Raw genomic sequence first — 13,001 nt, forward strand, 5'->3', positions numbered from 1 at the left:
CCAGGTCAGCTTACCACGCATGTGCGTGGCCAAAGTGGCGCACATGCGTGGCCTTAGATGAGTCTCCCTTTTCTTTCAACAGAACAGCCACGCATGTGCGTGGCATACCTGGCGCACATGCGTGGCTCAACAACTTCTTCACCAACTTTGTAACTCCCTCTTAAACTATCATCATTGCTCATTACTTGGCCTTCAACCATCATCATTAGCCATCAAAAACCTATCAAACCTGAAAAGAATCTCAAGAACCTATTAAAAAAACAATGTAACTCATGGAAACCTCTCATTAATCATGATAATTCATCAATCCTTCATTCAATTCAGCAAATGAAACCCCCAAAAGACCATCAAACTCATATTATCACAAGGTTTCAGCTCAAATCTGACCATAAGAATTAACCTCAAGCTAAAACTAATAAAAAGACCAAGTAAATAAATTAAAAATACCTAAACTAATGTAGATGCAATTATGAACTAAAAATGGACTTAACTTGACTTAAAACTCAATAAAGGACTTAAAAAGGAAAAGAAAGAAATAAAAAGGACTCGACAAACATAGACTAAACCTCGGGTTATCAACTATGGAGGTGGAGAGCGAGATTGTGAGTGATCGCCGCGGTCAACCGATAGGGAAGCCGCCAGGGGAGCTCGTGTGGAAGCCTACGTTCAAAGAAAAGGTTATTGGGAAGCAACTAAGGAGAATAGTAAGACCATCCGCAACCTGGTGGATGAGGGCATCATGAAAAAGGATCTTGTTAATGTAAATATTTTCTTTGCAAGCCATGTAGGGATTTCCTATCAAACGTTTGTGAGCGTCTCGGGTTGATGTGGAAGCCAACATGGAGTTTGAAGTACGCGATATTCTTCATGGCTATTTCATGGTGCATTTCAACCTCTTGGAATATATGGAGAAGGCTATGGTCGATGCTCCATGGATGATTTATGATCATTACTTGGCTGTCAAGCCATGGACGCCGGACTTCGTAGCGGCAAACTCAGAGATTAGCATGCTAGTGGTATGGATACGTATTCCTGGCCTTGGGTTTCAATTTTATGATGAGAGTATTCTTATGACACTAGCGTCGATAGTTGGAACTCCGATTAGAGGGGATATGAACACAACCGATATGCAAAGGGGTCGGTATGCTCGGGTCTGCGTGGAGATTGATTTGAATAAACCTGTGTTGGGTAATGTCGAATTACAGGGAACTTGGTACAACGTCGAGTATGAAGGATTGCATATTTTAAGCTCTAAGTGTGAATGCCATGACCACCTTGCGAGAAACTGCACTGGGACACTGGTAACACAGCAAAGGGAACCACAACAGATGGTACAACAGGTAACTCTGGCTACAACAGCAGGTTAAATCACAAAATAAATAAGATATATATTATTATCTTTTAGATAATATATCGAGTTATTATCTCTTTATATAATTCAAAATTTAACTCTCCTATAATTTCCCACCTCTCTCTCCTAATTTTTAATAAAAAAAAACTTTATCTTATTTATTATCTCAAAATAAGATAAATATTATTATCTTTTAGATAATTTATCCAAATATTATCTCTTCATCTAATTCAAAATTTAACTCTCCTATAATTTCCCACCTCTATCTCCTAATTTTTAATAAAAAAATAACATTATTTGCTCATCTCTTCATATAATTCAAAATTTAACTCTCCTATAATTTCCCACCTCTATCTCCTAATTTTTAATAAAAAAATAACTTTATTTGCTTAGAAATTAAATTTAAAACTGACATCTCATAATAAATTCTATAAATTCCAAACTAAATTCAGAAGGATCAAAATAACCTCTGAATCACATTTTAAAATAATATTTTTGTATTTTAAAATTACTTTAACAAAAAAAAATTATCATATTTTCTCTTTATATTTTTTTTTTTTGATAGCAAAAGACATATATTACTGAATAAGATTTCATGAGAATAACCTCTCACGAATATGACAAAACCAACAAACCCAACCAAACAAAACCACCCTAAAGGCCACACCTAGGACACGTGTCTCGTTAAAACCTTTCTAGGAAAAACTCATTGGGAAAAACCCTAGAGAAGGAAAAAGAACACACCATCCCCTAAATGTACCTTTGAAACTCCATAAGCAAAAACCTGTCCAATAAGACATAAAAACCCAAATCTAACAAAATAATCCAACAAAAACAACCCTAACAACACCATTGAAACAAACAAGGCGAAAGGAAAACAACCCACGCCACAAAGAACTAAAGCCTCACGGAGACCCATACTTATCAGGATGAGTACGTCTAAGATGTTGTACACATCCTTCAATGGCCTCCTCATCAGAACTATCCCAAACAAGACCTAACTCTTTGCCAACCGTCCACATCTTCTGAGCACGCTCATAAACACAATCCTGGGACTGAGAAGGAGACATACCCACAGGATTCACCCTATCAGACGCAGTGTCAGACACACCTGATGCCTCTCCAACATCAGAGCCAACAACCTGAAACTTTTGTTTTTTCCTTCCCCTCTTAGCGACTTTCCTAGGCCTGCCTCTTTTTCTCCCAGCAGAAAAATCTGGGCCCTTAGAGGGCTCCTTTTCCACAGAAGGAATCTGGGAAAGAGACTCAAACCTTGAGAAAATCACATCAAGGGGAATCACCGAGGGAACAGAGTGGTCCGACACACGACGCTGATCAAGTGAAACCTCTGGAGTCTCCAAAAGCGCCGCCTCAGAACTACCATGATCATGAATAAACTCGAGGTCAGAACCATCAGCTAGTCCACCTCTCAAACCTGTATCCACCGGACACAAAAGCGCATCAGAAGACCCACCACAAAGAACTTCATCTGGCATAGACAAAGTATCACGCCTCTCAAAAGACGCATAGTCCCCATGCCGTAAAGCATCAGTCCTCGCCTCAAAATCCTTCAAAACAACTTAGGTAGCCAAACCCCCATAGGTATTCCAATCCATAATATCCAACATGACAGAAGAATCAGGCCCGACATAAAAATTTACCTCACCATCAATGATAAACTGATACGAATCACCTACTCCTCGGACCAAACGCAAATCAACCAGAGACTTTTCGAACAAATCCAAAAACGAAGACTCCTCATACTCATTCATCGATGGGATTTCAGAAGCACATACACTGACACAGGTTTCTGGGAAAAGAATATCATCTGGAATCCGCTCTGGTAGAACCCAAGGCCTAAGCTTTGTACATACAACTGCATCTCCATCAGGGACCGACAAAGAAGGAACACCAAAACCACAAGACGCACCCTGTTTATCCTTAACAGACTCCATATTCACACCAACAAACTCAGAATCAGCCGCAACCAAAGCTGACACGTTCTCCACCTCCATCACAGTAGGCTCCGCCTCCAACACCATAGGAGTAGAGGATCGATAATGCCGCCTACTGAAAGGAAATCGAGGAACAACGTGGATGAATGACGATGATCCGCATCTTGATGATGATGTTTGGCTCTGCCATGATCAAAACGTTCACCATCAATGTCATCAAAACCTTCAGCCACATCAATGTCGGTCCTATCAGTACATTGCAATTCCTTGCGTCGTACATCGGAACCAGAAAAACCATCAACCACCATGCCATCACCAACCAACGCAGAGGGCACACTGGAATGCAACCCAAACATCGGCGGGCGAAGTGAAGCGACAGGCGACGAGATAGGTGACATAATTTGACGGCGTGATTGAAATCGCTACAAAGAACCTTATTTTTAATACCTAAAACCCAAAATAATTCAAATAATTATTTTCCTCTTCATAATCAAGAAAATAAAACTAATTTTAATTATTATAATCAATCAAAATATATTTATCTAATAATATTATGCTCACACATTATTATTTCAAAATCAAAATAACACTCAAGTCAACCACAAGTAAAAGTCACCAAACTAGTCAAAAGGACACAAAAGTCAATATTTACCTCATTATTATCATAATGATAATATTATTAAATAATAATTAACTATTAAAATGTACGTAGATGTTATTAGGGTGCTTGTGACAGTTTTGTGGGTTGTGCCTTTGTTCTTGGGACCTTTGTGGGCTTTTGGTTTTTGTTTCTTAATCTTTTGGGTGGCGAACTTGAGGCTACCCAAAACTGACAAGAACCAAACCTTCCTACTCTAGTTATAGTCCTTGGAAATATGATCCACTGTTTCCTCCACCCCCTCACGTCTTGGACACTAAAGTGGACAAGACACCCCTTTATTCTAAAGCTTCTTCAAAGATGAAACAACATTCTTGAGGCTCCACCATAAAAGGTGTAACATCTCGACTTGATGACTGACCTCATGGTAACAACACGAGTCTTTCCAGCACGCTTTTTTCTTACTGACATGCTTCCTAGAAAAACTCCCTAGAAGGTCACTATCACAATATTGTTTCAAGGAAAACGCACTTAACCTTGCAGTTTTAATGAGTTGGCCTCTCGAAAAGAAGATGCATCTTGTTTTCATGAGTTTTACTAATCATATATTTTATGTCATCCTCAGTTGTATTGTTCCATACCTATACAACCTCAGAATACCTCTTGTTTGGGTGCGATATCGGTTCATTAATGTGTCCCTGTAAGACCCTGATTTTATTAATATTATTATTATTTGAAATGAATAATAAGTGTGAAATTCTAGTGAATAATGAGTTTATTTGACTGATTATGCGTGTGAAGATTTCATGAAATATGTGAAATTGTATTATTTTGAAATAATGAGATTTGAGTGTTTGAAAGTAATTATTTTTTGGGGTTATGGACCTCAAAAATAAGGTGATTTGTGTGTTGCTTGGAGGCCAAGGTAGTGATGGTCGTGACTTTGAGAGAAAGAGATAAGAAAAGATCTCTTTTTGAATTGCTTTTGTTTAGTTGGGGAAAAATCTAGTTTATTTAAATAGATTGAGTTTCATTATAGAAGGAGAGGGTTATACCTTTTATTTATTTATTATTACAGTTTTTTAAAAATAATAAAAGTTAACTATTAATTTTATTTCCAAATAAACATGAGATAGGAAAAAAAGGCTTGGAAACCTAGATGCTAGCTTGTGGCCGCCGACCACTTAATGGGAAATAGGGTTTTTCTTTTGTTTTATTTTTCTTAATTAATAATTAAGAGTATTAATCGATTTGGGTTTGGGCTTGGGTAAGAAATTGGAAAAAAGAAAAAAAAAACCTAATGCTAGTGTGAGGGAGCCGCCGGTTTTGCACAATGGAGTGAGGGAGGATTTTTTTTTTCTCTCTATCACAAAACTGAATTGGAAAGGAACCACGTACTGTCTTTCACCTAAGAACTCCAGCAAAGAGAAGAGAGAGCTTTTGAGAGAAAAGAGAGAGTGAGAGGGTGCGTGAAAGAGAAAGAGAGCAAGGGGAAGAAGAGGAAGCTTGTGAAGGAGATCAAGAGGGAAGGAGGGACTCGAGCAAGGAGAAGGAAGCAAGGACCAATCTCTTCATCCTTCATCTTCTTTCATAATCCTAAGGCTAAGGTGAGGGCTGATCTAGTTTAGGTAGAGTCTAGGAGAATGCATGCTTGAAATTTCATGATTTTATGTGAATAGTTGTGAATTTGGGTGATCTTTAACATGAGGGGTTTGTTTGTATGATTGGGAATTATTTTCATGGATGTTTAGAGTGTAAAGGTTCTGTTTTACCATGCCTTGTTACATGATGCCTTGATCCATGATGATTATATGTTAAAACCTTGCTATTTTCACCATTTTTGCCTAGATATGAATTGTGGTAATTAACATGTGCTAGATCTGATTTTTGTTGATGTGTAATATTGGAAACCTTGCTGGAATTTGACATATGAGACTTGATCAAGCATGATCAAAAAAATTTGAAAACCATAGGCCACAAATGAGCCACGGCCGAACCCTAGTTTTAGGGGTTTCGACGATTTTTCTTGTTTTCCTTAAGCTACTTGTTGAGTTGATGATTTGCTGCTGATTTTACTACTGAAATTATGAAAAGCATGAATTCTTTTGATGCAATATGTGGTGTGCCCGAACCCTATTACTCTCTAGGGTTTGGGCAATGTGTTGTTACATGTGAGAGTTGTTTGGAATTAATATCCTTGTGGGAAATGGGGTTAAACTCTAAATGATTTGATGAATGTACTATACATGAAGACTTATTAATTTAAATCAACTTATGATAAGTGGTAATGTACCTTGAGAAAGAGAATTCGCTTGCAAATAGTGATTGTATAGCTATAATGCTAGTCGTAGGCTATGGACCATAAAAACGATGGTGTCTGATGACCCTTGTTTAGTGGTGTTTTTAGGGTCATTTCTTTCTTTGTTTTGAGTCTTTTTGTTGAGTCTCATGTAGCGTTTCATGCATTCTCATGCATTTTTATCTTTCTTTGAGTCTTTACTTCGTTTTGGTAATTTTGTAGTTTTATAGGGAGTTTTCTTGCATTTTAAGTAAGTTTAGGACTTGCATGGTTTTATTGTGTTAATTGAAGGATCTCTTGTGCTAATAAGCTCTTTGAGATTTTGAGATTTTGGAATTTTCCTTGGCTTGTTGGTTAAGTTTGCAGATTAGGAACTGAAGGTGAAAGAAGGCCAAGAAGCTTGGAATTGAAGGAGGACTTAAAGAGGCTTGGAAGAGGAGTTACAAGAAGCTAAAAAGTCTTTTCCAGCGAGCTTAAGCGCCTAGGCGCTGGGAATTGGCACCTAGGCGCTAGTTATGTTTTGTCAGGCTGCTGGAATTGGCGCCTAGGAGCTGGGAATTGGCGCCTAGGCGCCAATTACCTTCCAGAGAGCATGTTTTTGGATGGAATTGGCGCTCAGGCGCTCTAAATTGGCGCCTGAGCGCCCAGACTCGATTGTTTTGCCTATAAATTGGTTTTTAGACATTTCTCTTGGGACCTTTTTTCATTTTATCATATTTTCATAAGTTAGAAGAGAGGGTTTGAGTTCTGGAGCTTGAGGAGCTTTCCCTAAGCTCTATGTTTCAGGTTTCATCTTTATCTTCTTGTATGGATTCCATAGCCATGCTTGGCTAAAACCCCTTTTGTTTTGGGTTCTTTGTAAGACTTTGGATGTTTTAGCTTTCATTCCTTTTCTATTCATGTTGTTCTGAGTAAACCCTTGAATCTCACTCATATGCTTTATCTCTCAAGCTTGAATGCATGCTAGCTTTTTACTTTTCTATAACCATAACGATAGTTTGTTATAGAATTGGGACTTGTTTTGAGATTACCTCTTCTATACTTGCTGCTAGGAATAGTTGAAGGGTTGAGGTTTGTTGGCCTGAATTGCATGCTTAGTGCTTCTAACAAATGTTTAGGTTATCAAGGAATTGAATCTATCTTTTGATTAGAAAGGGTTTTCTTTACGAGGCATCGATAGATGACTATCTAGGCTAGAACATCAAGGAGAGACTCAAGATTAATTGAATAGGAAGGTTTGCTAAAACTGAATTTGTTGAGCAAGAACCCAAGGCAATCTCATCTCTGAATTTCAATCGCATTATTACTTGATCACTTGTCTTTTTACAAACTCAAGAAACAACCAATCATTAAAACTGAATTTTACTCGCTTTTCAACCTTGAACTTGAATCTTAAATTGGATTTGCAATCTAATTCCCTATGGTTCGATAATTTAAAACCGGGTAGATTCTGTACACTTGCAGAAGAACCAACAAGTTTTTGGCGCCGTTGCCGGGGAATTGTTTTGCGATTTTTGGTTTAAGTTTTAAGTTATAACTTGTCTAGAATTGGTGCTACTAATCTTTCTCTGTTGAGTGTCATACGTAGGTTGCTTTCAAGAGAGGCACCACCATGGGTGGCCGCATGACAGAGGAGGAGATGCAAGCCCACAATGAGACAAGGATCCAAGAGGGTATCACCCTCCGCTTGCGTGAACAAGAAGTTGAGAATGCCAACCGGACTCTTCGGGAACTAACTTCGGGGTCCATGAGCTTTGACTATCCCGGAAGTATTGTCATTCCCGAAGGAGTGGGGAACTTTGAGTTGAGACCGGCATTCATCAACATGGTGAGCCAAAGCCAATATGGTGGAGGTTCCTCGGAAGATGCTCATGCTCATATGGAGAAGTTCATCCGGAATTGCAACACTTATCAGGTGGTGAATGTTTCTTCAGAAGCAATCCGGTTGAGTCTATTTCCCTTCTCTTTGAAGGACGCAGCAGAGGAATGGTTGAATTCACAACCTCAAGGGAGTCTCACTACTTGGGAAGACCTTGCAGAAAAATTCACAACGAGGTTCTTCCCAAGGTCCCTCTTGAGGAAATTGAAGAATGACATCATGACGTTCACACAATCCTCAGATGAAAATCTTTATGAGGCTTTGGAGCATTTCAAGAAGCTTTTGAGGAAATGTCCTCAACACAATCTCACCCAAGCTGAATGTGCGGCGAAGTTCTATGATGGGTTACTATACTTATCACGGTTTGGCTTGGACGCGGCTTCAAGTGGGGAGTTCGATGCTCTTCCCCCACAAGCGGGGTATGATTTGATAGAGAAAATGGCGATGAGAGCCATGAACTCCGAGAATGAACGCCAAATCCGAAGAAGTTCTTTTGAAGTGGAAACTTATGACAAGCTCATAGCCTCCAACAAGCAACTCTCCGAGGAAGTAGCGGAAATGCGGAAACATATACAGGATACCAAGTCAATTGGAGCGAGAGTAACTAGTTTGGAGTGCAAATTTTGTGGTGAATCTCATGATAGTAACCAGTGTACTGTCAATGATGATGTTAGCAAGGTCAGAACATTGACTCAAGGAGGAAAAGCTCCAAATTCAGAACAAGGCCCTCTTGACCAGCCGCAAATTGTTGTAAAGACGGTTGGCAAGAAGAGTCTTGAAGAGCTGATTGAAGGATTTATTGATCACTCAGCGAGCAATTACAAGTGCCACGAGTTGGCCATAAAGAGCTTGGCGAGTCAATTGGAACAGCTAGCGAAACAAATGTCCGGACATCACCAAGGTAAGTTCTCTTCCGAAACTTTAACATTAACTGAGCAAGAAAATACCGCTGTTGTTTCCACTAGGAGTGGAAGAGTGTTACATGAGCCAGAGGAAAAAATTGAGGGAGAGAAAAATGAGGAAGCTGAGGTAGAAAGAGATGAGGGTGTTATGGAAGAAAGAGCTAGAGAGCCCACTAGGACTCGGGTTGTAAACACTCATATCCCTGAGCTCCGCAAGATTCCATTTCCCAAGGCTTTGGTGAAGAAAAATTTGGATAAACAATTTTCTAAGTTCTTGGAGGTTTTTAAGAAACTCCATATTAATATCCCTTTTTCTGAAGCCTTGGAGCAAATGCCAATCTATGCTAAATTCATGAAAGATATCCTCAGTAAGAGAAGGAAGTTGAGTGAGGTCGATGAAACTATCTTAATGACCGAAGAGTGTAGTGCCATTTTGCAAAGGAAGATGCCTAAAAAGAGGAGAGATCCCGGGAGTTTTACTATTCCGGTGGAGATAGAGGGGTTAACTATGGTAGAAACCTTGTGTGATTTAGGAGCGAGTATCAACTTGATGTCGCTTAGTATGTTTAAAAGGTTGAACTTAGGTGAGGTTACCCCAACTATGATTTCTTTGCAAATGGCGGATAGGTCCTTAAAAACTCCCTACGGGATCATTGAAGATGTTGTGGTTAAGGTGGATAAGTTTGTCTTCCCAGTGGATTTTGTCATTTTAGACATGGAAGAAGACTCTAAAGTTCCTCTCATATTGGGGTGACCATTCTTAGCCACAGGTGAGGCTGAGATTAAAGTGGCTAAGCGAACTCTAACTTTGAAAGTGGGTGAAGAGGAGGTCCTCTTCAATATCTTTGACTCCTTAAAACACCGAGCGGATGATGAAGTTTTTCGGTGTGAAGTGGTTGATGAGCTTGTGAGTGAAGATTTTGTTAGGATATCTATTAAGGACCCTTTGGAAATAACAATCATGGAGGGGTTAGAAATAGAGGACCAAAATCTTGAGAGTGAGCTTGACTCCTTGTACCATGAGGTGAATGCTACTCTATCTCAATTAGAATTTGTCTCATCTCTTGCCACCAAAAGCATTTGGAAAGAAGAATTAACTAGGGATGAGGAGATTCCAATTGAGGAGAAGAGTGAGCTCAAGCCACTCCCTTCCTCTCTCAAGTATGCTTATCTTGAGGAAGGTGAGAATAAACCTGTTATTTTGAGTAGTGCTCTCACACCTTTAGAAGAGGAGAAACTCCTCAGAGTTTTGAGGGATCACAAGTCAGCTTTGGGTTGGACTATTGATGATATCAAAGGTATTAGTCCTGCGATATGCATGCATAAAATTTTGTTGGAAGAAAATTACAAACCTATAGTCCAACCTCGAAGAAGACTTAACCCTTCCATGAAGGATGTGGTGAGGAAAGAGATAATTAAATTGCTTGATGCATGTGTGATTTATCCAATTTCGGATAGTGAATGGGTAAGTCCCGTTCAAGTGGTTCCCAAGAAAGGAGGCATCACTGTGGTTGCCAATGAGAACAATGAGTTGATTCCCACTCGTCAAGTGACGAAGTGGAGGGTTTGTATTGACTACCGAAGGCTGAATTCGGTAACTAGAAAGGATCACTTTCCTTTGCCTTTCATAGATCAAATGCTTGATAAGTTGGCTGGGCACCAATACTACTGTTTTCTTGATGGTTATTCCGGGTACAACCAAATTTGTGTTGCACCGGAAGACCAAGAGAAGACGGCATTCACTTGCCCTTACGGCGTGTTTGCTTATAAGAGAATGCCATTTGGGCTTTGCAATGCCCCAGCTACTTTTCAAAGGTGTATGTTTTCTATTTTCTCTGACTTGATAGAGACTTGCATCGAGATCTTTATGGACAACTTCTCTGTTTTTGGTCCAAATTTTGATGCTAATCTAGGGAATTTAGCCTTGGTTCTGAAAAGATGTCAAGAGACCAACTTGGTCTTGAATTGGGAGAAATGCCATTTCATGGTTAGGGATGTCATAGTTCTTGGACACAAGGTGTCCGAAAAGGGGATTGAGGTTGATAGAGCTAAGATTGAAGTCATTGAAAAGCTCTCTCCCCCGACTAACATCAAGGGTATTAGGAGTTTCCTCGGGCATGCTGGATTTTATAGACGGTTTATTAAAGACTTTTCCAAATTAGCTAAGCCTATGACCAACTTGCTTGAGAAGGAGGCACCTTTTACTTTTGATGAGAAGTGTTTGAAAGCTTTTGAGTCGATTAAAGAGAGTTTGGTGACAGCCCCGGTAATTGTTGCTCCGGATTGGTCTCTACCATTTGAAATCATGTGTGATGCTAGTGATCTAGCTTTAGGGGCTGTCTTGTGTCAAAAGAAAGAAAGAGTGTTGTATGTGATATACTATGCAAGTAGAGTGTTGAATGAGGCCCAAAGGAACTACACTACAACTGAAAAAGAGTTTTTGGGTGTAGTCTTTGCTTGTGAAAAGTTTAGGCCTTACATCTTGGGTTTTAAAGTAATTGTTCATACTGACCATGCTGCTTTGAGGCATTTGTTTGCTAAACAGGACTCTAAGCCAAGGTTGATTTGATGGGTCTTACTCCTTCAAGAGTTTGACCTTGAGATCATTGACCGGAGAGGCAAGGACAATAGCGTGGCAGACCATTTGTCAAGATTGGAAGGTGGGGCGTGCAGCCCAATACCTATTCAAGAGGAGTTCCCGGATGAGAAACTCCTAGCTGTTTCCACCGAGGAACCCCTACCCTGGTATGTACATTTTGCTAATTTCCGTGTTGCTGGACTTATTCCCCATGACTTGACATGGCAGCAAAAGAAAAAATTTCTGCATGATGCAAAATCTTACCTCTGGGATGACCCTTTCCTTTTCAAAATTTGTTCTGATGGAGTCATTAGAAGGTGTATCCCAGAAGTTAATTTTGAGAAAATTCTTTGGCATTGCCATGGATCAAGTTATGGTGGACATTTTAGTGGGGAGAGGACCGCTGCTAAGGTTCTCCAAAGTGGTTTCTATTGGCCTACGCTGCATAGGGATAGTAGAGCTTTTGTTGAGAGTTGTGATAGATGTCAACGAACTGGTAACATCTCGAGGAGAAATGAGATGCCCCTAAAAAATATTTTGGAAATTGAGTTGTTTGATGTCTGGGGTATCTATTTCATGGGACCTTTCCCACCTTCTTTTGGTTGCCAGTATATTTTAGTGGTTGTTGATTATGTTTCCAAGTGGGTTGAAGCTGCTGCACTCTCAACAAATGACTCTAAGGTGGTGGTTGCTTTTCTGAAAAAGAACATTTTTACTAGGTTTGGTGTTCCTAGGGCGATTATAAGTGATGGGAGTACCCACTTTTGTAACAGAGCTTTCGAGTCTCTCTTGGAAAAATATGGTGTAAAGCACAAAGTGTCTACCCCCTATCACCCCCAAACTAGTGGGCAAGTTGAGATTTCTAATCGGGAATTAAAACGTATTCTTGAAAAGGTGGTAGATTCTTCTAGAAATGATTGGTCAAGGAAACTTGACGATGCTTTATGGGCCTACCGAACCGCTTTTAAAACTCTGATTGGTACCTCTCCTTTCCACTTAGTTTTTGGGAAAGCGTGTCACTTACTTGTGGAATTAGAACACAAAGCCTATTGGGCCATAAGGAAACTGAATTTTGATTGGAAAGTTGCTAGCGAGAAGAGACTCTTGCAATTGAATGAGCTTGATGAGTTTCGACTCCGAGCTTATGAGAGTGCTAGCATCTACAAGGAAAAAACAAAGAAGTGGCATGATAGAAAAATTTTGAATAGGGAATTTGTCTCAGGGCAATTGGTGCTGCTCTTCAATTCTAGATTGAGACTTTTCCCTGGGAAACTTAAGTCTAGATGGTCTGGACCCTTTGTGGTCAAAAGGGTGTTTCCTCATGGTGCTGTTGAGGTTGGAAACCATGTTTTTCAAACCTCCTTAACAAGGGGGATAGTCTACCTAAGACTATAACAATGGGCTGCTTGGGAGACAACCCAAGTTTTGTTTTATTTTGC

General features: G+C 39.7%; 1 protein-coding gene and 1 non-coding gene across 2 annotated transcripts; one reads left to right on the forward strand and one right to left on the reverse strand.

Annotated features, from left to right (window-relative positions):
• The first annotated feature begins 839 nt into the window (after window positions 1-839).
• Window positions 840-1,367, forward strand: LOC130744406 (uncharacterized). Its single transcript, XM_057596595.1, has one exon. It carries the CDS (start codon window positions 840-842, stop codon window positions 1,365-1,367), a length of 528 nt encoding a protein of 175 aa, XP_057452578.1.
• Window positions 1,368-8,283: 6,916 nt separating this feature from the next.
• Window positions 8,284-8,390, reverse strand: LOC130709644 (small nucleolar RNA R71). The gene has a single exon (XR_009010123.1). It is a non-coding gene; the product is annotated as a small nucleolar RNA R71 (small nucleolar RNA).
• Window positions 8,391-13,001: the final 4,611 nt, after the last annotated feature.

Source organism: Lotus japonicus, chromosome 3, assembly GCF_012489685.1.
Source record: "Lotus japonicus ecotype B-129 chromosome 3, LjGifu_v1.2".
Classification (NCBI taxonomy): Eukaryota; Viridiplantae; Streptophyta; class Magnoliopsida; order Fabales; family Fabaceae; genus Lotus; species Lotus japonicus.

Bases quoted from the DNA above. Each gene is read 5' to 3' on its own strand.
- LOC130744406 (XM_057596595.1), top strand. From the start codon at position 840: ATGGAGTTTGAAGTACGCGATATTCTTCATGGCTATTTCATGGTGCAT.